The sequence below is a fragment of the Notamacropus eugenii genome, chromosome 2 (genome assembly GCF_028372415.1).
Source record: "Notamacropus eugenii isolate mMacEug1 chromosome 2, mMacEug1.pri_v2, whole genome shotgun sequence".
In the NCBI taxonomy this organism is placed as follows: Eukaryota; Metazoa; Chordata; class Mammalia; order Diprotodontia; family Macropodidae; genus Notamacropus; species Notamacropus eugenii.
Genome location: NC_092873.1, coordinates 214,169,210 through 214,197,107, shown reverse-complemented (window position 1 = coordinate 214,197,107; position 27,898 = coordinate 214,169,210). Strand labels below are relative to the sequence as shown.

General features: G+C 37.1%; 1 protein-coding gene and 1 pseudogene across 5 annotated transcripts in view; one reads left to right on the top strand and one right to left on the bottom strand.

Annotated features, from left to right (window-relative positions):
- The window catches only part of ARHGAP18 (Rho GTPase activating protein 18), a 235,078-nt gene that overhangs the window by 183,886 nt on the left and 23,294 nt on the right, over positions 1–27,898 (top strand). For all 5 annotated transcript variants that reach the window (XM_072643298.1, XM_072643300.1, XM_072643301.1 and 2 more), the window contains 5 exons: positions 2,875–2,966; positions 10,376–10,453; positions 16,396–16,555; positions 19,969–20,051; positions 25,834–26,040. In XM_072643298.1, coding sequence (XP_072499399.1) covers positions 2,875–2,966; positions 10,376–10,453; positions 16,396–16,555; positions 19,969–20,051; positions 25,834–26,040 — 620 coding nt within the window. The remainder of the gene's footprint in view (positions 1–2,874; positions 2,967–10,375; positions 10,454–16,395; positions 16,556–19,968; positions 20,052–25,833; positions 26,041–27,898) is intronic.
- Positions 7,009–8,545, bottom strand: LOC140530418 (uncharacterized; annotated as a pseudogene).

The window sequence follows — 27,898 nt, the reverse complement described above, 5'->3', positions numbered from 1 at the left end:
TCTCTCATGAAGAGGCAGCAAAGATGATTTTGGCTTTTTACCACTGTGCCCACAGAACAAACCTAAGTATCAGTGGCAGAGTTGTAATAGTGAGTTTTTCCCACCTCACATGTCATGTATAGAACACACTAACAGCATGTTATAGGGCACTGGGGGCAGATAAGAAGAAACTGTTAGAAGTTCCTGTGCAGGGAATTCAGAAGGAGGGATGGCTTCTCACTCCATCTGATGCTGTCGTTTTTGGCAATTCTACATATTTCAGTGCTGTGTTTGGTGTACTTATTGATTCATCTACAAATTCGACTCTAGAGAACAGTGCTTCAGGAGCAGTAATCACATCTTATATTTCAATAATAGAGCTTATATAAGGATCATAAATAATTTCGTGCCTCTCCCTGTGATTGAGAATGAAGATGACTTTTTAAATAATTCACAGAATGGTAGCCTGACCCCTCCTCTCAACATCCTGATAGCAATGCTGTCGCGCTATTTAGACAATTAAGTTTTGTGCATAACAAATGCCTCCCCTTCTGTGAAACATTATACAGGAACTAGGCTTACTTGCACTTACTTGTGAAATCTGATTGTTTTTTTCATAATGTGGAATCAAGAGATGAAGCTTTGAAGTCAGGAACACCCTCTGACACATGGTAGCTGCGGAATCCTGGACAAATCACTTAATCTCAGTGCTGTAGGCAATTCTCTAAGACTGTAAGTTGTAGAGAATATACAGACTTGGTAAAGAGAGTTTCCTCACTTGGGAGTTCACTCCTTATACCAGTGAAATCATAAATCCAATCTGTGTGCCAAGAGCAGTATGAGCTCTATACACATTAGATCTGTGCGTTCAGCCCTCAGTTTTGCTTTCTACAACTTTTTCCAAAGACCCACCATGAATTTTTATGGCATAATCATAGTTCCTCAGGGCTCTTTTGTTGAACCATAGAGGGATTTCCTATGATGGAAACTGAGGAGAAATGACTTAGAAATGACTAAGAAGCTACAGGTGTTTTTTTCCTCCCATCCATACTTCTGGTTTAGATCCTGACACCCTTGTCTTGCAAGAAGCTCTGAAAAGTATACCTTTGCTAGTTGGGTTTGGGATTAAGAATCTTTGCACCCTTCCATCCTAGGAGATCTCATTCTTTTTACATAGTTTGGACTGATAATTAGAGGGGAGAAATTAGTAGTAAGCCAGTTGTTTGCAGTTTTTCAAGGGTTGATGTGTTGAAAAATGTATTGGATTTAAAGTCACAGGGCTAGTATTTGAGTAATAACTCTGTTACTTAAATGGCTAATCATTTAATTCTTGAATCTCATTTTTTTCATCTGTGAAATGGAGATTAATAATATTTGTAAAAGATCATTGTGAGATTCCCCAGAGATAGTGCTTTATGAACTACAATGTAATAGAATAACCTTGTATTTATTTTGCACATATTCATATATGTGTATGCTAGGCCTCTTCCTCCCAGTAGAATGTAAGTTCCTTGAGGATGGTCAGTGAACTAGCATTTGTTATACCCCTACTATGTGCAAGGCACTTTGATGGAGAGACAAAGGAAGGCAGAAACCAGTCCTACTTTTAAGAAGCTCAAGGAGCTGAAAATGATCCAGGATGGTGGTAGTAGCCTCAAGTACAGTTGGGGGGCATTGAATAAAAAATAGGGGGCAATAAAAAATTAGGAAAGATAAAAGGAAATTTTGAAAAACTGTTCATACATGTTTCATCTGTTGTGTAACAGAGTTAAAGTTGTAGTGATTACGTTGTTTTTCAAATAAACGCACAAATGCAAGTTATAACTGGCCAGTGGTCAAGTCCACTGACAGGTCTCAACAAGCAAGTGTTGGCAGGTGAGCATGTTGAGTGAAAGTCCAGCATTCCTCAGCAGGAATATATGAGTATAATGATTGTTTAAAATATGTGATGTAATATTGCATCCTCAATATTTAAATGCAGGAAAAATCCCACAAATTTACAATAAATTATTAAATTTAAGATATATCATTTGAAAGAATATTTTATATTTTTTTGAAATGATACAAATTTAGAAAAAAACATTAAAAGGTTAAAGAAAGATTTCTGGGGGTATTGAGTAATTTTTATTTTTTAAAAAAGGGGGTGGTAGGCCAAATAAATTTGGCAACCGTTGGTTTACGAGGAATGTTTCACTTCTGTCTATGTACTCTCACCACCTAGCACAGTGCCTGGTACATAGTAGGTTCTCAATAAATGTTTCTCGATGGAAAATTTAGTTTTTCTTTTTCAAATCAAATATTTTTCTGAACATAAATAGAAATGACATGAAATAGTTAATTTTTTTTTAACCTCAGTTTAAGGAAAGTTTTGTGAATGTTTTTCTGTATTAGATCCCTTTAGAGATATAAAGCAGCAGCAGTTCTTTTCAATGATGGGATGATTGATAGCATAGTTAAATAAACTTCTTGAGTTTTTTTCCTGATCTTTTTAAAGTTCCATACATCTTTTCTAAGTTCTTTGCCTTACATTATATTTTCTGAAAAGAAGATTTGCTGAATAAGGTCATGCTGCCAACTGATTTCTGAAAAAGCAGATGGTCCCTTTATATTATTTCGTTCATTATAGCATTCTGAATTCTGATCTATGCTAAAATAGAAGTTCCCTCTTTTGTGGGAGAAGATATGAAAGGATATTTGCCTTTTGCCAGAGCATTTAGTTTGATTACACTTAGTAACCTGATTGCATATATTCATTCAGCTGTGCCATGCTGAATATGAGGTCAGGGGCTTTAAATGTGCAAGGAAAACTTATGGCTTTGAAATCATCTCTTTCTATCCCCATTTTCATACTTTGAAATAGATGTGAAATGTTCTATTTTCTTTTACTTTGTGCAGACTCCGGTCTTTTTGGTGTTCCCCTGTCAGTATTGCTAGAGCAGGATCAGAAGAGAGTTCCAGGGACGAGGATACCCTTGATCTTTCAAAAAGTGAGTAGACAACGAGTAAGTCAGCTGGGTTTGGGAATAGTGAATTCTGAAGATTGATGTCTTTGGCATTAATATTCTTATAATGGAGTCTCCTGAATTGTCATGTCTTTATGCTTGGTACAGTAATCGCTTCAGTTTCAAGGGTTGATGGCATATATTTCGCGCTGTTGCTTTTTGTGGGATTAAGACTGAATAATAATTACTTGACTAACTTTAGGTATCACTAAATTGATTGCTTTTATTTGACTGACACTTTAATTCTTTGTAACACAGTCGAACAAGGGTTCTTGTTTTAGAGGATCCATGAACTTGATTCAGAAAACAAAACCCTACATCTTTATTTTTATATACTTCTAACTAAAGTTTAGCATTTTTCCTTAAATTATGATTTTTTAAAGAATATTATTTGGAAAAGAGGTCCATAAGCATCACTGCCAAACAAAAAAGATTTAAGAATCCTTGCAGTGGTAGGAAATGTTCATAAATTGGTCAGAAATTTTACAATTCTCCCTCTAAAATCTTACACTGGCACCTTGTCATGGCATGGCAGTAACTTTGAATTACCAAAAGTTATTACTGGCAACATATGACCTGGCAGGTTCTACAAAACTAGAAAGATTTTTGAGCTGCTCAGTGCCAGAGAGTATGTCTCTGAGTGATACATAACCAAGAACTGGACCAGCAAGTGATGGCTTTGACTGCAGAGTCATTCATCTTCCAGTAGCTTACTAAGGTGTGATAGAGTTGTAGAAGAAGTTATCCCATGGATGAAATGATAACTATTGAAGTCCTGATTTTAAGAAGTATTTTACCTTTGTGAATATTTTGTCTGTTTGCTTTCCCTAAGCTTTTTCTGTTTACTCTATGTCAGGTTTAATTTAGCAGGTTCTTTTTCTAAAGTAGAACTCAGCAACCATTTTCTAATTTTATCAAGTCAGCAATATATTCTACTTTCAATTCACATGTCAGTTATCCAGGGAAATCAAAACATCTGAAATCAGCTTCCCCTTCCTTCCACCAGTTTTTATATACTCAAGAACTACTTATTAAGTTTAATACCAACTTAAACAATACAGAGCTATATGTTATTGTATTTCTCTACTGTGACAAATATTGGACCTTGAACATAGGTGTTCAGTAAACATCTGAGTGAGTGAACAGCAAAAGAGAGTAGATCTGCTACAGAATACTAATACATTCCAGAGCCAACCATGAGTGATTTTTGGATTATCCATCCCACATCTGCCCTCTGTTTGGCTTTTAAAGCCCTTCGCAATCTGGTCCCTTTCCCCTCTTCCTGCATTCTGTGAATTTGACCTTCTTGCTGATTCTCTCACACAATACACTGTCACCCCACTCTGAGTGTTTTCACTGGCCATCCCCTGGATTGCTCAGTAAAGCCCCAATAAGGACACTATCTCAGTGTCAATCCCCTCTATCTGGAATTCTCTTCCTCATCTCTGCCTATCAGCTTCTTTGGCTTCCTTCAAGTTTCAGCTGAAGTCCCATCTTTTTTAAGAAGCCTTTCCCAGTGCTTCTTAATTTTAATACCTTCCCTTTGAGAATACCTCCAATTTATCCCGTGTAGATCTTGTTTGTACATAATTGTTTACCCATGGTCTCCCCCATTTGGCTTAAGCACCTTGAGACCTGGGAATACTCTGCCTTTCTTTGTATCCCCAGCACATAGCAGTGCCTGGTACCTAGTAGGTACTTAATAATCCCTAATTGACTCTTTGCTAGGCATGGATGTGAATTCATTGTCCTAGTATTTCTACAGTTAGTCCTACATTTTGTTAAATTCAAATCACACTTGATTACATATAGGTTCTAGATACCCTCTTTTATCTTCAAAGTATCATTTTTTGGTGTCACTACCTGTTTTTTTCCAAAAAGTTTAATTTAGAAAGTTGAAAGAATCCAGTTTTAAAATGTCAACAGTGTTCTAATCTACTATTTTTTTTATATAAAAAGAATCACAGTTTATGTAGATCACTTAATTCAAGTTTTTACTCTGGATTTTGAGCCTCAATTCTCTTAGTGTCTGATGATGTCTAGTTGTACAAAATCTCAACCTAGATCTTGAGAAAGAGAATTTTGTCCTTTGTGAGTTCCTACCACTGGTTGTCTCTAGTAGCCCTGCTCATACAAACATGTTGTGAACTTCAGCCATTGGTTGCAAACTTTACCTTTCTCATCTGTTCTGCATTATTTATTGCCTCATTTTATGATGAGGTACTGAGTTCTGGGGGGAGTAGTAGCTGCCAACTGCAATTAAAGGAAAGCACGGGAGGCTATAGGTCTGAACCCTAGACCAGTGAAGGTAATCCTTTTCTTGGCAAAGAGGAGAGAAAGCTATTGTTGACCATTTAAAAGACTCTTTTTCCAAGCCCATATTTCATTCCCTGTTTCATCTCGATAAAGAGATACTGACCTTTGCTTGTGGATTTGAAAGTTATAGGCCTCTTAGAGTTTGAAAGGACCTGATTATCTTAAGTACAACTTCTAATCCAATCCAAGATACCTGTATAATGTCCCAAACTTGATAATCTAGTAATCTACTTGGATACTTCTAGAGGTAGAGATTTTAATAGTTTAAAAGGGTTTGATTTCTTTAAGGGGAGGTGCATTATTAGAAAATTTTCCCTTCCTTGAGATGAAATGTGCCCATTAGCTCTCACCCACCAGAATTTTTTTTTAACCTAAAGCCCTATGGAATAAGTCTAATTCTTTATCCATTTGACAGTCCTAAAAATATTTGAAAGAAAATGTCATATTCCACATAGATCTTCTTCGACAAAATATTTTTTATTCCTTCAGTGGTGCCTAATATGACGTGGATTCTGATCTTTTATCATATACTTGTTACCCCCTCTGGATTAATGCTTGATTGTCAGTGTTTCTAAAACATGGCACACAAAACTGAACATAATTCCAGACATATTCTATCCAATGAAATATTAAGAAGGCATATTTCCAACTTTGATTAAAGACCTGGGATCCGTAACCTCTTTTTGTGTCCTGAATCCCTTTGGCAGTCTGGTGAAGCATAAGGACCTCTGTGCAGAATGATTTTAAATTCATAAAATAAATAGGATTACAAAATAAACCCATTATGGTGAAATATTGTTAATATCCCTGGTTATGAATCCCTGAGACCATTTGTTTCTAATGTAGTCTAGATTTTTGCTTTTTTTTAAAAAAATCAACTTCACATTCTTTTAGCTGGCATTGAAGTATGACTACCCAAATTTTTTAAGTCTTTTCAATGTGAATTTCAATCCATTCCAGTCTAACTTTAGTTCATAATTTTTAAATTTTTGTACAGATTTTATAATATAATTGCAAGATTTTTACATTTTTGCTCCTTTGAACCTTTTCTAAGACTAAGGAAATCCTTCTGGCCTTTTAAAGCTTCATTGAATCTATATATTCAGTCTTGTCCAACTATTTTCTTCCTTTTTGAAGGATGACTCCATGGACTGAGACATAGCAATCCCCTCATGATAGAAAAGTTATATATTTCTCCCCAATTTAATTCTAGTTGGATATACACAATGGAAAAAAGAGTTCTCCTTCTTGGGCAGGAGTTCTTTAGTAAAAACACTCATTTGAAAATTTCCAAGCTCCTAAAGCACTTACATGAGTAAATTCTATTTAATTATTTTTATCCCTATATACAGGAAAGTCCCTTTAGGTTACTTTTTTGTTGAGAAAACCACAACATTTATTTATAGTATGCTAATATAGTATTACACGTTACATACATTTTTATCAAAAAGATTATTTAAAAAATAATAGGCTACATGCATCCTTTATGGTTAGGACCATATACTGTCTAACAATTATATTGAAACTTAGCAGTAAGAATCAATTGCTTCAAGAAAACTCAGTTTAAATGGATCATTTATTTATCAGTCCATTATCTATCCATCTATCTGTCTGTCTGTCTATTTATTTGTTTTAACTAAACAATGACATTTAAGGAACCTGGAGGCATGGTTATAATTATAAAACAAGTATAAAGAGCCTGGCAGGAAAATTACAATATAAAGAGATCAACAGTTGGGTCTGGGAAAAACAAATGGTCCAAAGATGCTTGAGCTAGGCCAATACGGCCTCTTCTGTCTTGTCTGTGTTTATCTTTTGAAATCATCTTGCCAGGTCCAAAGCCACTTATGTCTCCTCCACCCTGGCCCCTGCGGGATTGCCCATTGTCCCTGCCTCTACTTTGGTATCCTCCATGGTCATAGCTACCTCTGCCACCTCTCTGAGCTTCTCGAAAATTATCCCCCTATTTGAGAGCTTCCAGGTTCCCCTCCAGGTCCATCAGGTTTAGGTGCCTTATGTTGGTTATGCTCATTCCTCCAAGAAAAGTTCATGCTCTCACATGTGGGGTTAGGACATTTCAAGTTTCCAGCTCGTTGCTGCCTTCTACCACCACCCCCTTCACTAGGGAATCCTCCTCGGCTGCCACCTCCACTGCCTTACCCTCGGAGTCTCCATGGCCCATGGGTCCACCATGCCCATGGTCACCATGGCCATTGCCATATACTCTGTTGAAGTCTACTCTTTGAATCGCAAAGGAGACTTTAATGGATTTTCCAGAAAATTCTTTGCCATCAAACTGGTCAGTGGCAGCCTTGGAAGAGGGGGATCATCAAATGATACCATCACTGCTCCTTTTAGCTTTCCTGTCTCTGTATACAAGTTGATCATACTGGTCTTAAGGCTAATTTGCTTCAGGTAATCTGCCACAAACTCAAGGGTAAAATTCTCATCCAAGCTCCAGATGAAGATGGTATTACTGTCAGAATTTCCCTGTTTAGAGTCAAGGAGTGATCCTTGCTTCTAGGGTCCATCAAATTTATCACCTATGCCACTTCTGCCTCTATGACCTCAGTCACCACTGCTATGGTTATAACCACTGCAATAACTGCTGCTGCCACCTCCACCACTCCAACTTCTTCCTCCATGGGCCTTCTGGCCTTCCCCATAGCTGCTGCTGCTGCTGCTTCCACTTCCACTCTGGTCCTGATTGCCATAGCCACCACTTCCAATACTCATAGATGACTAATCTTGCCATAGCTACCTCCACCACCCCCTCCACTGCCCTCACTGCTGCTGTTATATTGGTTCTGGTCCAGCCTTGTAGGGGATCACAAAAGCTTTGTTGTTGTCCACCATAGCTAGACTGCTTACCATAGCCCCCACTCTAGGCGGCCCATAGCTACTTCTCTGGGAGCCCATAGCTCCCTGAAGTGCTGCTGGTGGCTGACTATACTGGCTGGATCCAGGTTGGAATGAATACTGACCATAAGAAAGTTGGGAATTCTGGCTGTGCCGTAGTCACTGGTTGAACCATATCCTTGGGGAACTGACTGGGTACAGCAGCCTGTCTTCTGGGTTTGTCCCTAGGAGAAGCCATAGCTGCTCTGACCATAGATGGAGGTATCAGCTGATTGGTCGCTGGAGCTCTGTTGGCCATAGGGCTGACTGCTCTGTCGGGAAAAGCCTTGTCTATGGAAGCCCCATATCCTTGTGTGGCTGACTGGCTGAGTGTACTTGTTGGAGGCCATGTTTGAGCGTGTGTCCATGGGCTGCCAAGTAACAAAATAGAAGGCAGCTGACCACCAACACCTTTAGGATTCCAAAAGTTTTTTTCATTAACCCTTTTCCTGATCCTCCTCAGCTGCTAGAGCCCCCCACCTCAAAGAAAAATCTGCCATTTATTCATTTTGTACATATTATGCATTTACTTATAAATGTCCATATATTTGTCTATCTCTCATATACATGCATACACCTCTCTTGGGAGTGGGAGATCCATGACTGTTTCACTTTTCATTATATGCCCAACTCTGAGACTAGTCAGTGCTTGACATGTAATAAGCGCTTAATATTTTTTGATTTTGTGTGTGTGTGTGTGTGTCTGTCTGTCTGTCTATGTGCATGTTCTCTTTAGGTGTAATACCAAAGTAACCCTTACTTTCCTCCTTCTTTCCCTCTACTCCTTCTGTCTTCTCCCTCTGGCTACAAGTGCTCAGCCCAAAGAAATGTAAATTCCTAAGATAAACTGGCTAGATTTCTTTTTTAAGGACCATGACTTAAACCCATTATCACAGGCGCTCATTGATTAGCCAGCCCAAGCCTTGCTTGCACAATGTTTGGGCCCTGTTGACTCAAAATGAGTGTAAATTGCAGTTGTTTCTGTTTTGGCCAGAAACCCTGAGGGTCTTCCCCTCCCACAGTGTTTTTTTTTTCTTTTTGACTAGGTAAAAGAGGCCATTCTTTGCCACATTTCTTACCTAACCTTAATCTTTGAATGGGTGTTTACCTCAATCAAATTGAGACCTGGGAAAGACCTTAACTTAAAAAGCCAAAGTCTCCCCAGTGGTTGGGGGCCGTCTCCCGCCATACTGATTTATATCTTGTCACTGGACCCAGAGGGCTCTGAAGGAGAAAGTGAGGCTGGTGATTTTACACAGCCCTCCCTGGCTTAAATTCAATTTACTTGCAAATTACCTTCCTGTTGTCATTTGTGGTCCTTTTCAAGAACAAAGGACAAACCAGAACATCAAATAAGAATGTCTAGAATAACTCAAGAAATTGAATTGAATTCTTATTTATCCTTTCAAGCCAAACTCCAAGAAATGTTCCCTGAATTCCCCTTCCCTCACCATTTATCATTATTTTACTCTTCAAACCTCAGCTCCTTATGAATGTTTTGCTCTTTTCTAAGGCACTAACCAGATAATTATGTTTCGTCTGTGTTTGTTTCTTATCCTCTCCTAGCCTGTAAACTCTACCAGGTTTGGGTTTTTGTCTTATCAAATTTCATGTCTTCTCCTTTTGGAGAAAGTCCCTGTTTGATATATATGTTTGTGACCTGAATGAATGAAGCAATATTAGTCATCTAGAGGTGTGTGGTTTAATGAACATTTGTCAACAGAAAGGCTCTTGAAAACCTGTAAAATGTGTCTTTGAACAAAGTGAAAATGAGATGCAAATGTGCAAATATCAGAATGCAAAAGATTGATTAGATCACAGAGTCCAGGCTCCTGCAAAAGCAGGAGAAACAATTATTTTTGGAGCTTTTAAAATGAGCATCCTCATTCTCTACTTGTTTGCAATAACACAGCTGTTGTGTGAAATCACATAGTTTTTCTCATTTTTTTGTAACTAAGGCAGTATGAAGAGAGCCATCTTTTTTCTTGAGTGCAACATGAAATTAATTATGTTTTCAAGTTCTTGGGCTTGTTTATTAGAAGGCAGTAATGCCATGGCAGCTAATCACAGAATGCATACCTGAATATAGTGCAATCAATTTCAGTCATTTATATGTAAAATGGATATGATATTCTTGACAGTTTTATTTCTAAATATTAACATCTTTTTTTTATGTACAGTTGATTTCTCGAATAGAAGACGGAGGATTAGAAACTGAAGGGCTTTTACGGATACCTGGAGCTGCAATAAGAATAAAGGTACTAACTGATTGAATATACTTATGAATAGATTTAATACTAAATGATACCTTAGATTCATATTACAATAACTTTATTATTCGATTCCTTTGTGACAGTAAAAACCTTTACACAAAAATTAAAATAAATATTCATTTCAAGTTTCTTTAGGTCTTGATTCTGTCTGGATTTTTTAAAAAATCCGAGTAATATGTTAAAATTAATAAATTAGCAGTTATTTCACAAAAATGAAATAGAAACTTAACAAGCCCTTCTCTCTGGGAAGCAGAACACTTAGGAGTCACTTATTTAATTGTGCACTTACCTACTGTTCTGTGGCATGATGATATGTTGGGCTTGTGTTAAGTGCTACTAGTTAGATTCAAATTGTGCAAAATTCCCTTCCATCACTGACTCTAAATATCTAGCAGAGCAGTAACCTTGCCACGGGCAACAAATCATTAGCCTCATACTGTGCTCTACTGACACAATGGACATTGTCCAAACCTCTATTTACTAGTAGTCCTGTATTTTCCTTTTCTGATTTCACATGTTCTGCCATAACAATTCCAGTCTGTCTTTGCTTTAAGCAAAGTTGTGAGGAAGATGAAGTTTGTCTTGACTTATGTAGTCTTTGGCAAATCACTTAATATCTCAGCCTCAGTTTCCTTAGCTATATTTTGCATTATCTCTTCATTCTCACAGCAGTCTTGGGAAGTAGGGAGTGTAAATGTTGTCCCCATTTGTAAAAAGAGGAAATGGAGAGCTTACATATGTGAAGTCATTTGTCCAGGATTGCATAGCTAATAAATGTTAAGAGCTGGAATTCAAACCCAGGCTTCTCAGTGGTCAATATCAGATAATATAATGCCCGCTAGGGTGAAGAGCCCTTTTTTGGAGGAGGTTTGTCATTTTTGGTACTCCCCAAAATCAAATTGGTGGTTTATAAATTAAACTGCCTGACTCTATTGCTAAAATAAATGTACTCTTTTACTTATACAAACTCCTATGAAAGCCACATAAAACTGGGAGAAAGAAGAGTGGGTTTTCTTCAGGTTCTTTTGTTAGACCCTGAACCCATGAATTAATGTTTATTTTGATGGTTCTTCAAGAAGTGGATCAGTGACAGTCCCTCACAAGATGAATTTGTTCAGTCAAGGAATCAGTCAACAAATACTAATTAAGCACCAGTTATGAGTCAAGCACTGGAGGTATAGATGCAAAAGGAGAAACCATTTTTACTTTTAAATAGCCTGCATGCTATCGGGGAGAAGTATTATATTTTTATATACTCGCACACATATATATGTGTGTATATAAAAACATGTATACGTATATGTGTGTGTATATATGTATGTATGTATATAATAAATTGTTAAGTAACTTCTTGGCCATATCTGACTCTTCATGACCCCAGTTGAAGTTTTCTTGGCAGAGATACTGGAGTAGTTTGCCATTTCTTTCTCCAGTTCATTTTACATATTAGGAAACTGAGGCAAACAGGGTTAAGTGACTTGCCCAAGGTCACACAGCTAGTAAGTGTCTATGGCTGTATTTGAACTCTGGATAATGACTTTTACTGATTCAAGGCCTGGTACTTCATCCACTGGCCCATACACACAGACCACCCAGCTGTCCCATACAATAAATACTAGTTAGGAAAAGCTTCATGAAGACAGGGGTATTTGTGCAGCATCTCGAAGAAAGAGAGGGATGCTATAAAGTGGAGGGAGGTGGGGTGGAAGTGTGTTCTAGTCTTCAGGGACAGCTGGTGCATTGGCCCAGAGATGGCAAATGACTTGAGTACTACGTATGAGGAGCATTGAGAAAAGGCCACTTTGCTGCAACAGTGAAGATTCCAGTCCCTGAATCTTGAGCTAGGATGTGTCTAGGCCAAGAGCCAGAGTCCAGATACATTTTAGAAAGGTTTTCTTTGAATTCTTAGCTGCAGATGCATTTCATTGATTTATTTTGACTTGTTTCCTCATTTTAGAACATTCGCTTTTGCCAGTTTGGCACTTGCCAAGTTACATCGTGATCTTTGCTGTTGTATTTTTTTTTAGGTTTGCTCTGAACTGATCACACAGTCACTTAATATACTTATCCACCACTCTCAGCCTTTCTCTTCTGAAGCTTTATACAACCCCTACAAACGATTTGGGAGCTCTATATATTTAAACAAATTGTCATTGTCCCACACTTGTTAAGCACTAATGCAGTTCCTACATCTGGCAAGTGACACACTTAAGAGTGATTCTGAGATCAATTCAAGTCCTGTTGAGAAATGCATTTGTTTAATAGAAACACTCCCTCAGAAACAGGTAATGTGTGTATATGTTATCTCTTCATACAGCAGTACAGTACCTTCCTTCGCTATTCACAATGCATCAGTGCCCACACTGATAAAGAGTGATTGCCAACTAAGAGCAGAGTGATAAGGGAGCATTTGCTTCAGTGCAGAACACTGCATCTAAGGTGTGATTCCTAGGAGAGGAAATCTGTCAAAAGGACAATCTAAACCAAGTGTAATTTCCAGAAAGGCCAATTAAATGGATTCAGCTGGCTCAACCCATCCACCCAGCCTCTTGTCACAAACCAAATTATGCAGCAGCTGGTCTTTTGTAAATATATGAAGATAGGATGCTAAGTGCTTAGTTGATTTTTTTCCCCTTCAACTCTAACTGAAATGATTTGCTAGCCTCACTTGTTTCTTGTTTCAGCCCCCCGTTTTTCTGAATGAGGCTTTCTTTTTGAGAGTATTAAATTAGCATCAAGAAATATAATTCTGTACTATAACTAGCTTCAGGTCCACTTTAACGAAGTTACTAAGCTGCTAGATAAAGGAAATCCTGTAGAAATAGTTGCCCTAGATTTTTAGCCTAGTATTTAATCTCTTTTCCTCTTCTTGTGGGCAGCCTGAAGGAACCCTGGGCTAGATGTTAGTGAAGTTATGTAGACTTTCAAGTGTTTGAAGACTTGAACTCAAGTTGCAGACATCAGTAATCATTGGAAGGTTTCCATAGTGCATCACCACAGAGATAGGAATGACCTCTCATGGATCACCCTAGGATGTGTAACCCTGTAGTATTTAACTTTTTTTTTTTTTTTTAAATCAATGACTGATATAAAGGCAGAGGTGATATGCTTAGGACATTTGCAGATGATCCATATCTGAGAAGGATAGATAACACATTGGTTGGTAGAATTAAGATCCAGGATGTCCAGATAGTCTGGCACTTTGGACTGACTTTAATAACAGTCAATTTAATTAGTAATGACTAGGTTCAAGAAGTCAATTTTGAGTGCAAAATGGCTAGATAGTGATTTTTCTGAAAAAAGACTTGGAATGTAAATGAGACTTGATACAAGTCAGTAGTGTCTGAAATTGTAGCCATAAAAGCTAATGTAGTCTTAGATTTAAGGTGTTCAGAGTAGGGGAGGAAATGATAGTCGTGTTGTACTCTGTTCAGGACAGAACGCTTCTAGAGCATTATATTCAGTTCTGACTGCCACATGGACAACATACAGAAGACATAACCAGGATGATAAAGTACCTCAGTGTCGTACCTTATTTGGATTTCATTGAAGGAAGTGAATCTGTTTAAACTGATAAAGAACAGACTTAGAAGAGATATAACTATGTTCAAGTATTTAAAGGACTGTCACTTGGAAAAAAATAATTAACCTTTTTTCTGCCTTGATATCTCTCTCTTTTTTTTCCTGAGGCAATTGGGGTTAAGTGACTTGCCCAGGGTCACACAGCTAGTAAGAATCTGAGGTTGGATTTGAACTCAGGTCCTCTTGACTCCCGGGTGAGTGCTATATCCATCGCACCACCTAGTTGTTCTTGCTTGATATCTCAAAAGTAGGAGAAATGGGGAAAAATGTTAAAGAGTCAAGGCTAGATTCTAAGAAAACATTTCCTAACACTAGAGCTATTGAAAAGTAGACTGATCTCTCTCTTTTCTACGTTTCTCCAAGTGAAGGCTGGGTTTTTTAGAAATGTTTTAAAGAGGACTCCTATTTAGGTACTTGTTAGATTAAATGCCCTCTGAGGTCTCTTCTGACTGAGCTGTAGATTGCTTAAAGTGATGGAAAGAAGTTGCAGAAATATTTAATAACTTTTTGTGGTCACATGTTCAACATTTTCTGTCTTAACTGGGTTTATGGCTTAGTGACTAAAAAAAAAGTCCATTAACAAGCATTCATTAAGTAACTTTTATGTGTCAAACAACATGATAGGTGCTGGGGATCCAAATACATAGAGTGAAACAATCCTTATTTTCAAGGAGTTTTTATAGTCCCTTTTTGTTCAGTTTTCAATGCTTTGTGACCCCGTTAAGGGTCATCTTGGCAAACATACTGGAGTGTTTTGCTATTGCTTTCTCCAACTCATTTTACAGATGAGGAAATTGAGGCAAACAGGATTAAGTGACTTACCCAGGGTCATACAACTAGTGAACGTCAGAGACCAGATTTCAACTTGGGTCCTCCTAACTTCAGGTCCATCACTTTATCCATTGTGCCATCTAGCTGCCCTACCTGGTCCCCTCGGGAAATTGGTAATCTAAAAAATATATTTTCTTAGGAGCTTGGTATCCTAAGAATATATTGTTATTTTCGCATATATGGACTTCTAGAATATATTCCCCTAGGAGCTTGGTATTCCAAGAAAGTGGAAGCTGTTGAAATGAGTAGATTTATTATTGGTAGTATTATTAATAGTTAGAAACCCAAGTTTCAAAATAGTGTGCCTAGTGAATTCCAATAATGGCTTTGTCATAATTCATCTAATTTGTTCTCATTCTATTTGGAATTGAATAATTAGAACCAATAATAGATGACTTATGGTTCAGCTCTTTTGTCACCTACCACCTAAGACATTTAAACCAGTTAAATGGATGTGCTTTATAAAATCTCATTTGTCACATTATTTAGTTTTCCATTTATCTCTGCTGAACATTCACCTGCCTCGTGTACTTTTAACCATAAAACGGCTATGAAATCTAGTTATATGCAGACTTTATAGTTTCAAAATGAAATTATCTTAAAGACCTATATTTTCATTATTTGAAGAGTGTCTTGCATTTTGTGATTTTATCAGGATAGGGAACTCCTTAGTGAGGAACTCCTTAGTGAGGAAACACTATCTACCAATAAAGATTGACACCCATTCTGCATTGTAGTGTTACCCAGAACACTGAAAGGAAATGACTTGCCCAGGTTCACATAGCAATGAGTGTCTCAGATAGTACTTGAATACAGGTCTTACTGACTTTAAAGCCAATTCACACTTTACTACTCTCTCCTACCTCTCCTTTATGTATTTTCCAGTGAAAATTTTTTTTATTAATAATTTGCTAAATTTACTATTTTATACACTTTATTAAATTAATAATTAGTTTACACTTATAGGAGCTTAGAAAATGACCCTAAAGTTTAAAGATTTCATATTTTTCCAAGCAGGATCCTAGCTACTTGCCATTTTTGAAGATCCTAGTAAAAATCCCCATTTTTGCCCATGTTGAAAGTGTGTATACCAGTTAACGAACATTTATTAATCACTTACTGGGTACCAGGCACTATGCTAAGTGTTGGAGGTGAAAAGAAAGGCAAAAACAGACCTGCTCTCAAACAGATCACATAAATGGAAGAGGCAATAATGATAATAATTTTTCAAAAGTACTGTGTACCAACAAGATATATACAGTGTAAATGAGAAGTAATCTCAGAGCAGAAGGTGGGATTTGAGCTGAGTCTTAAAGGACTTTAATTCCATATTAATACAGTGTGACCGGACCTTGGCTTATTGATCTGACTGTGATTATGTTGGTATGGTAGAAACACACAGAATGTTTTTAGGTTTCCAAAACAAGAAAGCTCCTATGATAGGAGAAATGCACAAAGCTGTCAGCAGGACTGAATTGGGTTTTGGGGTTCATTTTTGTTTTTGTATTTTTCAGAACCTTTGCCAAGAACTGGAAGCAAAATTTTATGAAGGAACTTTTAACTGGGAGAGTGTCAAGCAGCATGATGCCGCCAGCCTTTTAAAGCTTTTCATTCGAGAACTGCCTCAACCACTGCTCAGTTTAGAATATCTCAGAGCTTTTCAGGCCGTACAGAGTAAGTAGCATTCCTCTTGTTGATGCAGACTTTGCAAGTGGAAACCTTACATTCTTGGGAGCAAGGCCCTCTTAAGATAAATTCACATTTATTGTATCTTAAGTGAAAAAGGAGTCAGCAACTGATGTTTGGTTAGAGATCTAGGTGGCTCAGTGGATAGTGTACTGGACCTGGAGTCAGGAAGACTCATCTTAGTGGGTTCAAATCTGGCTTCAGACACGTTAGCTGGGTGACCCTGGACAAGTAATTTAATCCTGTTTGCCTCAGTTTCCTCATCTATAAAATGAGCTGGAGAGAGCAGTGACAAACCACTGCAGTACCTTTGCCACGAAAGCCACAAATGGGGTTGTAAAGAGTTGGACACAAATGAAAAGTGACTGAACAAAAGCTGTTCTAGTAACATCCCCAGGATTTGCAAAAGCACAAGTCTTAACTCTGCTCAAAAGAATAAGGTATTTTTTCTGCTCTGTACCCAAATAAATATGATCAGAAACAAAGCACATGAAATACCTTTGAGATCCATTTAGGTCCCAAGAATCCAATTGAAATATTAGATTTTGGGGACCTAAACGAATAGATCTCAATGAATTCAGTTCAAATATTAGATTATTGGGACCTAAATAAATAGAGATCAAAGTTATTATATATGCCTTCTTCCTTTTCGGATTTATAATGTGCTATTTAAGAAACACAGCACATTTGTGCACTGAAGAATCCCCAGCACTTTCACATTTCTTTTTATGATTGAATGAACTACATAAGATGCCTGTATTCTACTTCACTTTCCTGCCAAGTAGTCTAAGAAACATTTATTGGAGAAGTATATACACTGTGGGTTTAGCTGTTACCATAAAATCAGTAAGCTTCGTGAGAAAGTCTGCCAGATTGTCATGACTGATATACTTTTGAAGTCAGCCTACATAGGCACAGATTTAGGAATTTGGTTTGTTCTCTCTTGGATGTGGGTCACCCTGCTTGAAGCCCTCGTGTTTTTTGTGTTTACTGGATTCAGGGAACTTTCGAGTTGGTGCTCATAGTAGCTCTTAAGGGCCTCTCTCCTGGAAACATTGAGCCAATAATGGGAGTGCCTTCTATCTCCACTGCAGTCAGAAAGGATGGGGGGCACAGAGAGGGGAACAACTGGCATCTTAGGTCAGTACCAACATCAGAAAGCCTATCCCTCACATCCATAAGCATGTGGTGCTATCTTGGATATTTCTTTCTTCTTCATTCATTTCAACACACATTTATTAGGTGATCAGTAGGGTTGTGTGAAGGTGTGGTACTGTGCCAGGGTTTGACTGCAAGGTTTGGAAAAGACAGTTCTTTCTGACTAGTTTACATCATGCTGCACGGATAAAAGGTATAATGTGAAATAATATTTAAAATGTAGATACTAGAATTGTAGGTGAAGTAGTACTTGAAGTTTGTGAAGGAAGGAGTGAGAAGGGAGGAGCCAAGAAGTCTTCTTAAAAGTGATTACATTTTTCTTGGAGAGGAGGAAGGGGGGAGGGAAATTTAGAACTCAAAATCTTAAGACAAGATTTCTTGAAAAGAAGAAATAAATAAGTAAATTAATTAAAAAAAATTTTTAAGTGGTGGCATTTTAAGTTGATCCTTAAAGAATGGACAGAAATTAAGCAGGATGGAGAAAGGGATATTCCAGATATAGGGAATGGCATGTGCAAAAACATATAATGTGGAAAAGTATAAGGAAAGGTAAGGAGTCCAATTATCCAGAACGTAAGAGTATGTAGAGGAGGAATAGTATGAGATAAAGCTTGTAAAGCAGGTGCTGTCAGATCGTGGAAAACCTTGAATGAGAAACTAAAGAGTATGAACTTTACTCCTAATGAATGGAAGAATTACCCAAAGGTTGTTCTTAGAGCAGTGATATCACCAGAGGCCCTATGAAGATATAGTGGCTTGGGTTTGAAAGTATTATGAAAGGAGAGGGAAGGGAGAAATGCCAGTTAGGAAGATACTTAAATAGTTCCAGGCTGGTGGTAATAAGACCTGTATTAGTGCAGGTGCATAAGCTGAAGAGCCCTTGAATACAGGAATAAGACAGGGGAAAAACTATTAGACCTATGTTCTGGTTGGCCTAGGAAGCATCCTATTCTAATACAGGTCAGCAAGAGTCTTAAAGAGTTGCCTAGAATACCAAGAAGCTAACTGATTTGCCCAGGGTCAGCTAGTTTGTAGAAGAGATGAGTCTTAAATCCAGTTCATACTAAACTCTTAAGGCAGGCTTTCTATCCATAATGCTATGATACCTCTCTGCAAGAATACTATTTAAAAATTTGTGTGTTTCTCTATAAGTACTTTGGGTTTACTATATGTATATATTTATACAAGTATGTATGTCTGTACATATACACACATATGTGTATGTGTGTATGCATGTCTATGTAGAGAAGCAAGCAAATATGTTTATTTCCAAGATTTAGATAGATAGATTAAAAGTGCCAAGTATATCTTTGAAAAATGTTATTTAGGACAAACCTGTATTCATTTCAAAAAAGCCTCTTTATTGTACTATCATCATTCCATATCATCATGTTGTAAAATTCCACCATAGCTGTGGTCTGCTGAATATCCATACATACCTTACGGTTCATGAAGATCCAAGCTCAGACATTAGTCACCTTGCTATTGCCATATTACTTATATCATTAACATTGTTTGTGGATACCATCCAGCCCCAGTGTTTCATCTATTATTATATTTTCATGGAAATAATGCTTTTAGATGTGCCTGTTTTTGTAGCTCAGTAGTCCCAGGCATCTGTATACATATCTTTGGAAGGATTTGGGGATAAAGATAGAAAATGATCTGTATCTACCCCAGTACTGCATTCCCATCCTCTCTTGCTGCATCAAGGCTATTAGCCTTGTGATGGACCTTAATGGAATTAGGATGTTCTTTGATGATTTGGCATTAAAATAAATAGGTGAATTTTGGCCTGTCCTAGTCTGCAAAAATCTTTCATAGTTTTGACTATAAAAATTAAATTACTAAAATGTTAAGTTGGCTTTTTTCCCTCTTGAGAGACTTTCTGTCATGTGCCAAATGAAGAAAGGTTCTGACTCCAGTGTTGTTTCTTCTATGATGTGTCACTCTCACATAACCTAGATGCCTGAAAAAGCGCTGCTGTGTGCCTAGAAACATAAGGCATTTAAGTCATACGCTAACAGTTGGAAGTGAGCATCCAACGTGAGGGGAAGCTCTGTGGAAGCAGCTGCACTTACTCATCCACTCCCAGACATAATCTCCAAACAAGCATTGCTGCTCACTTGTTTTGTGCTCTCCGTTCCCGATGGATGTTTGACCTTAAATAATCGTTAACTTTTCTTTTTGACAACAACAAAAAAGAAAATTCCTGAGCTCAGACATATTTCTTCTCTTAACAGATCTTCCGTCCAAGAAGCACCAGCTCCAGGCTCTGAATCTTCTCGTCATTCTTCTGCCTGAGACCAATAGAGACACCCTGAAGGTCAGATGGGTTGATTGTTACAGAAATTTCTAATTTACTAAACACTTATTAAGTACCTATGCATTAAGACATCGCACTAGTTGTTGGAGTGACAGAGACAAAATGGAAATAGCTGGTCCTCAAGATGTGTATTATATTATATTATATTCTCAGCACGTAGAACATGTGTACAGATAGGTAGCCACATGATAATACAAACAAATTTTGGCAAAATTAGCTAGACGTCATTTGTTGTTGTTTTATTAATGCTAATAGAGTAGGTCCTTTGGCAAGGATGGAAGAAAAAAATATAGCTTGTAAATCGATATTTATTTTATCTTAGAAGTTTCACTTGAAAATGAATCCTACATCTCCTTCAATTAGCAAATAACAATTGCCTTCAGCTGACATGAAGCCATTGATTGTGGGGACAAGTGGCTGAGTTTGAAATGAAAGTGTCACTTGAGTTGGGATTAGTTTTGGTTTTTTAGAAGTAAACATTTTTCTTACCCAAAAGATAATCTAGTAAAAGCAAAATGTAATATTTCCCCTTCAAAGCTTAAAATCATACTTAAAAAAAATCCTATATGTCTGATCAATTTCATAATTTTCAAAGTGAAACAGTGTCTATTTCTACTGTATTTAAATAATAGGAATATTAATTTGTATTCTTCTTTTGTCTATGACCATCTAGGGCAAAGATTCCCAAAGTGGGTGATACCGCCCTCTGGGGGGCACTGAAAGGATAGGGGGTGGGGTGGTAGCAGCCTCCGGTGCAGTTTGGGGGGTGCTGAATAAAAAAAGGGGGCGATAGAAGCATAAGGAGAGAAGAGAATTTTAAAAAAATTGTTCGTACTTGTTTTGTCTATCATGAAACGGAGTTAAAGCCATAGTGATTACATTATTTTCCAAATAAACACACAAAATGCAAGTCATAACCTTTTACCAGTTTTTAAGGAATATTGCATCATCGAATTTTACTTTAACAGTTACAGGGTACAATATAGCATCAAAATTTCAATACAGGAAAAAACACATAAATTGACAAATTATTAAAGATGTGTCATTTAAAAATATTTTATATGTTTTTCTGAAATGGTGCACATTTAAAAAAATGTTAAAGGGTTAAATAAAGTAGATTTCCAGTGAGGCACTGAGTAATTTTTTTTTTTTTTTTTGAAAGGGGGCTGTAGGCCAAATAAGTTTGGATACCTCTGATCTGGGGCAATCAATAGCCTGTGCTTTCCCCTCCTGATCTTTCCCCTCCTCAGTTCAAAAAAGGAAAACAGCAAAAGTATTAAGAAAGTAGCAATGAAAATATTAGGCTCAGAATTAGAATCATTTATAATGTACACGTGAACTTTTGTTTTAGTATTTAAAGAAGAGAAAAAACAGGGAGATTGAAGAGGGGAAAGCCGCTATTATCTTTCCTCTCTCTCTGTTCCCTTCTATCCCCTGCCTCAGTCTTTGCTTAATATTCAATAAATATTATATTTTTTTGAAACATAATCCCATCATGGAAAACCAAAGGAATCTGAATCACCACTGAGTGAACGCAAGGAATTTTTCCCCTTTTATTTATTAACATGACTTTTCAAGACAACAGACTTTTAGCTGTGTTAGTGGTGAGCCTATCGTGCTCATGAAATAAGCATGAATATTCCAACTTCTGTAGATGAAGCATCATACATGGGTCACATGTAAGACTGAAGAACTTCCTTATTAGTTATTCTTTCTTCCTAATATTGAAACATGTTTTGCCTGACTAGTTGATAGATAATATTTATAACCTGAGGTAGTTTTATGGATCAACTGGGAACTGAGAGATGCTTGGTACCGTTTGACATAGTACAACATATGACTACAAAAGAAATCTGACAAATTTCTTTTTAACATCAGAGTTTGTTTTATTTTATCATGAAAATACCTTATAATTTATGTGACTTGCTTTATGTACATGATATTGTTTCCACCTCACAATAAGTGTAGTAGAAGGTACAAATTCAGAGATGTTAAATGGCTTGCCCAAAGTCATTGAGCTACTCAGGGTCATAATTAGAACCCAGATTGTTTATTTATAAATCTAGAGCACTTTCCATTCCACTGATACTGAGAGTCTTTGTTTGAAGTAGCCTCATTAGGGGCAACATCACTTGGAATAAGGAAGATTTGGATTCAGATCCCACCACAGACATTTATTAGCTGCATGACCTTGGGCATGTCACTTAGCTGTAAAATTGTCCTTAAAGTCTCTTCTAGCTCTTTTATTTGTGTTCCTGTGAGCCTATGAGGAGGTTATAAATTTGACTATAAATGTGGAGCTTTGGAAATATTTTGAGTGATGGCAACATTTTTGGAATGTCTTCAAATTCTGTGGCATATTTTTTTGAATTTGCTTAGAGGTGGCAACATTTTCATCTTTCTGAAGAGATTTGTTTGTTTTTAAAATAATACCCATTTGAAATAAATCTAGATGAGTAGCCCTTTTTTAAAAAAAATCTCATGTCTAGAATGGACTCTCTTCTCACTGCTATCTCACAGTATCTCTGGCTTCCTTCAAAGAACAACCCAGGTGCTAAGTCCTGCATGAAGCTTTCCTGAGTCCAAGTTTTTAACACTTTTCACTTGAAATTATTTTGTATATGTACATATTGTCTCCCCTGGTAGAATATAAGGCCCTTGAGAGTGGGGACTTTTTTCACCTAACACTAAACCATACTTTGTAATAAGTACTTAAATGTTTGTCAAGTTAAATTGAACCATTACCATTACCATTCTTTATATATAAGGTTTTAAATTGATTATAGTATTATTGTTATTTTTTTGTCAGATAAGAAATTAGTCATAGACCCATGAAAAGGGGCAGAATAGACAGACGATCAGGAGGTTTAGTACAGTGGCTTTATTTTTGAGGGTGGCTAGCATTCTTGCTCACTGTTTCTCTCACTTGTCACATGGGAGGGGAACAGAGGGGAGAAGTGACATTTTTTTTGTTCTTGTTCACTTTGAATATATGTGTTGGGGGCTGGGTCACCCCATTAGCAGTGACATTTCCAGTAGATAAGGTGTTAGAATAAGAATTGTCAGAATAAATGTTATATTTATTATTTTCTTTATCTCTATGGACATCCATTTTGTCCCTCCAGCTTCTATGGATTTAGAAAGATGGGCTTTCCCTCTCAGGTATTTGGAAGATTAGTTGGTTAAAAAAAAATTCAATTGGGGAACTTGTGTTCCTAAAATAGATTTTTTTTTTAAAGTTAAAAAAAATTATTACAGAATACCACACTACTTATTTCATTTTGCAAGGATTCCTCAACTTGGAAGGGAGCAAAATAACTCAACTAAGATCTTTTTTTTAAAGTCACATGATAAGCTGATAACAAAAAAGGGACAGTTTAAAAAGATACACACACACGCGCACGCACACACACAAAGACACACAGGAATCGTGGCAGAAGAAAATGCTGTTAAATATTTACTGGTGCTGGGCTTACGATCATTGATAAACTACCCAAATCTTATCGTGTGTATTTAATATCATCTCTATAAAAGTTCTCTAAAAAGTCATTGCCCTAGTTCCTAGAGGCCTATGATGTCACTTGGACACAAGATGTCCTACCATGTTGGAAACATTTGAATACAGATCCAACCGTAAACAGTATAATTACTGTCAGAAACCCAAACTAACCAACTGTGGAGAGTCTCATTACTAGAGGTTTAGCTACCTGGAGTTTTTTTGTTTTAATTTTTGCTTTATAATACAATTTAGAAGACATGATGATGGTGACGACGACAGTGATGGAATGATGATGATGACGACTATGTGATTGTTGATCTGATGATAATAAAGGCATCGACAATAATAATAGATAGCATTTGTATAGGGCAGCTAGATGACAGAGTGAATATAATGCTGGCCCTAGAGTCAGGACGGCCTAAGTTCAAATCCAGCCTCAGATACTTTACATGCTCTGTGACCCTGGGCAAGTCATTTAACTCTGCCTCAGTTTCCTGATCTGTAAAATGAACTGGAGAAGGAAATGGCAAATCACTGCCATATCTTTACCAAGAAAACGCCAAATAGTGTCACACAAAGTCAGACACAACTAATGAACTAAATAATGTCATTTATATAGAGTTTACTATTTGCCTGGCACCATGTTAATTGCTTTTCTATTAGTATCTCATTTGATGCTCACAACAACCCTGACAGGTAGGTGTTATTATCCCCATTTTACAGATGTAGAAGCTAAGATAAAGAGAGCTTAAGTGACTTGCCTAGCATCACATAACTGGTAAGTGTCTGAGGTGTAATTTTTATTCAGGTATTCCTGACTGTGTGCCAAGACATAAGTGGGTTGTGATGTCTATTAAAGCAGGAGCTTGCCACATGAGTGAAATAACAGATTTTCATAGTACGTGTAGAATGTAAAATTTTTATCTTTGAGTTGGTTTCAATTAGCAAGGAATAGACACATCTTAAAATTAAAATGGTTTATTAATTAACTTGTCATTTTGTGACAATAAAGGAACAATTAGCCTGGTATCAGTTCTTTTTAGAGAATAAAAAATATTTTCCCGAACATTAGAAGTGAATCATTTTGGGGACAGTTTGGGTTTGATTCTTCATACTTCGATCATAATTTAACTTGCCCAGGAATTAAATCCCACGTATTTATCTATTCCACTGTTAGAAATGAAGAAGGTATAATCACTGGTTCTTTTTATTAATTGTTTTGTAGAATGCGTAATCGTTAATCATGAGGTGGTATAAATCAGTTTGTTCTAAGTATGTTTATGTTAAGTATTTTTGTGTGATGTAGAAAGAAAGGTGGAAATGGTTGGCCCTTGACAAGGACGGTGAATTAAATACGAAGATGTGATTCTTAACCTCTTTTCTCAAAGTTAACTGTATTAAGAAAATAATGGAAAGGCCCTTCATTTGTGACCTTATCTCTGAGCAGGACTATTTAACATTTTTTTAATTGGTAGTATGTATGGTTTATAGGTTTTCATTTTTTTGTTCCTAAGAAAACTACGACATGAGATTGGCTCCAAATAGCCAAACGCTCCTATAAGTGTGGGAGTCTTAAATGGCTTTTGTCTCCTTTTTCTTCCCCTTTCCCTACCCCTTCAAAATCAATTACCAGAAAAACTTCTAATTTCTAATTCACTAAGATTACTGTCCCAAGAGGAACTCACTAGGGACTTCATGGCTTAGCTGAAAGGGCAGTGGGGTCAGTCAGCAGTCTCTGAATTTCAGTCATGATTCTGACACTTAGTAATAGCAGGGTTACCTTGGGCCATCTATAAAATGAATGGGGTTGAATGAGATGATTTCAGAAGTCCTTTCCTTCTCTAAATCCTATGATCCTATTGACTTAGGTCAGGGATGAGAGAGGGAAAAGTGGGAGAGATGGTAAGAATAAGCATAGTTACTAAGGACAGACCCCAACATCACCACCTTGGTGGTTCAGTATAAGCAGAAACATATTCAATAAGGGGAAAGGACAGAGGTTAGAAAAGCAAATGGAAATGGAAAGGAAGGCTATCAGGATGATGGTGGAGTCAATCAGTTAACAAACATTTGTTAAGTGCCTTCTTTGTGTAAGTTCTGAGACTACAGAGACAAAAATGAAACAGTCCCTTCCTTCCAAGGGGCTGCCATGCTGTCACAGGTTTGTTATCACTTGCTGACTTTTATTTCATGAAATCTATCTTTAAAACTACATACAAATCCCTAAGACACTCTTACTGCTGTGTTCTCATCCTTCGTCTGAGAATGTGATTTCTGTTTCAGGCCCTGCTTGAGTTTCTTCAAAGAGTAATAGATAACAGAGAAAAAAATAAAATGACCGTGAGAAATGTGGCCATGATTATGGCCCCCAATCTCTTTATGTGCCCTGGACTGAGCATCAAGCCCGGTGAACAAGGCGAATTTGTGATGGCTGCTGGGACTGCCAGCATAATGCATTTCCTAATTAAATACCAGCAACTTCTTTGGACGGTGAGTACACTTTGTACAGTCCTTTAGATACCATTACACATGATCAAAACTATACTTTTCCATAAACTTTGAAGAGTTATTTTTCAAATGTAGAAACGTGAGATGAGTTAGATTTATAGACCCATGCATAACAAGGGTGAAGAGCTGTGTGCTCAGAGAACAGGAACAATCACATGGGTATGTCTACAATGAAAAGTCTCCAACACAGTTCATGTATTATCATTGGAAAACATCTTAATAATCATAGGATTGTGGATCCTAGGCCTGTTTGAGGCCTCAGAAGCCATCTAGGCTAAATATCTTAGTTTGGTAAAGTGGAAAATTTTTTAGATATGAAGTCTGAGGACCTGAATTCAAATTCCAACTCTGTTACTTACTACTTGTATGACCTTGGGCAAGTCAGTTAACATCTGTCTGCCTCAGTTTCTTCATCTATAAAATGGGAATGAGAACAGCACCTACCTCACAGGATTGTGTGGTGAGGATCAAATAAGATCATATTTGTGAAGTGCTTTGTAAATGTTAATTTACAAATTAATAATTAATAATAATCTCATTTTAGGAAATTGAGGTCTGAACAATTGGCATCTAAGGTGGAATTTGAACTTGAGTCTGTTTGTTCCAGAGGCAGCTTTTACCACTGTAAAACAACACCTCATAGCCAGGTGGGAGGAGCAACATGACATAATAGGCAGAGAGATGACCTATAAGCCATGAAGATGTGAGATCGAATGCTGTCTCAATCCTGTAGTGTCTGTGTGTCCCCGTGCTCTCGGCTCTGCAGGCAGCTTTAAAAAACATTCACTTCCATAAGTTTTTAATTTTCTTCACCACCCTCCCTTCCCCCCTTCCCCAAATGGTGTGCAATTTGAACAAATGGGAGGAACCATGAAAAATACAAACAAAACAAAACAAAAAAAGAGAGCAAGGAGTATGCTTCTATCTGCATTCAGACTCCACATTTCTTTAGGCATTCCTTTTAAGACTATGAGAAGCAGAGAACGTCCTTACCTCTCCTTACCAAGAAATCACAGGTCTAGCATTTATCCCAGGATCTGCAATGAAGCCACATAAAGTTATCCAAAACCAAGTATTTCCTGTGATGCAAGGGAAAGAGCATTACCCAGTGGTCAGAAGTCCTGAAATACAATCGAAGTTCTGTCAAAACTAGTTTCGTGACCTTGGACAATTCTGTGGGCTTCAATTGCTTTCTCTGTGAAATGAGAAAGGTAAGCTTAGGTAGTCTCTAAGTATTCCTTCCAGGTCAAATATTTTGAAAGTCTAATCACAATTCCAACAAACCTGATAACAAGATTTTTCCTTACCCTCTCTCTTTTAGAGCCTTCCAGGATTTTGTCTTGTGGAAGTTCAAGTCAAATAATTCAGAGCTTTTCTGGAATGCCTTGCCTCAAGGGATATTTAAATTTTATATGTTTCTCCTTTATTAGGTGACACCTGTGCTCCCTTTTTTTTTTCTATTTTCTTTTCCTTTCTGTCGAGTACTTTATGACATGCATTAAGATAGACAACATGTAGAACTCATCAATCAGCATATACACCTTGAACAGAAGGTACAAATGGACAGTGAGTTGGACCTAGAATTAAAAAGAAGGAGGAGAGTGGACTGGAATGTCTTCAAGAAATTGTAAAATTTCTTTAATGACCCCATGCTTCTCCCAGAAATCAGAGTCTATCTTTTTAATAGCAATATTCTAACAGAAATAGCAGTCTCCAAAGAATGCAAAATGAGTGTCATACGAAGTACAGTGGAAAACCATGTGGCAGGTGTGACCAGGGTGTGACATGTAACAAAGACCTCAAATAAAGAGGCCAGTAAGAACAATGTGTGATTGAAAAA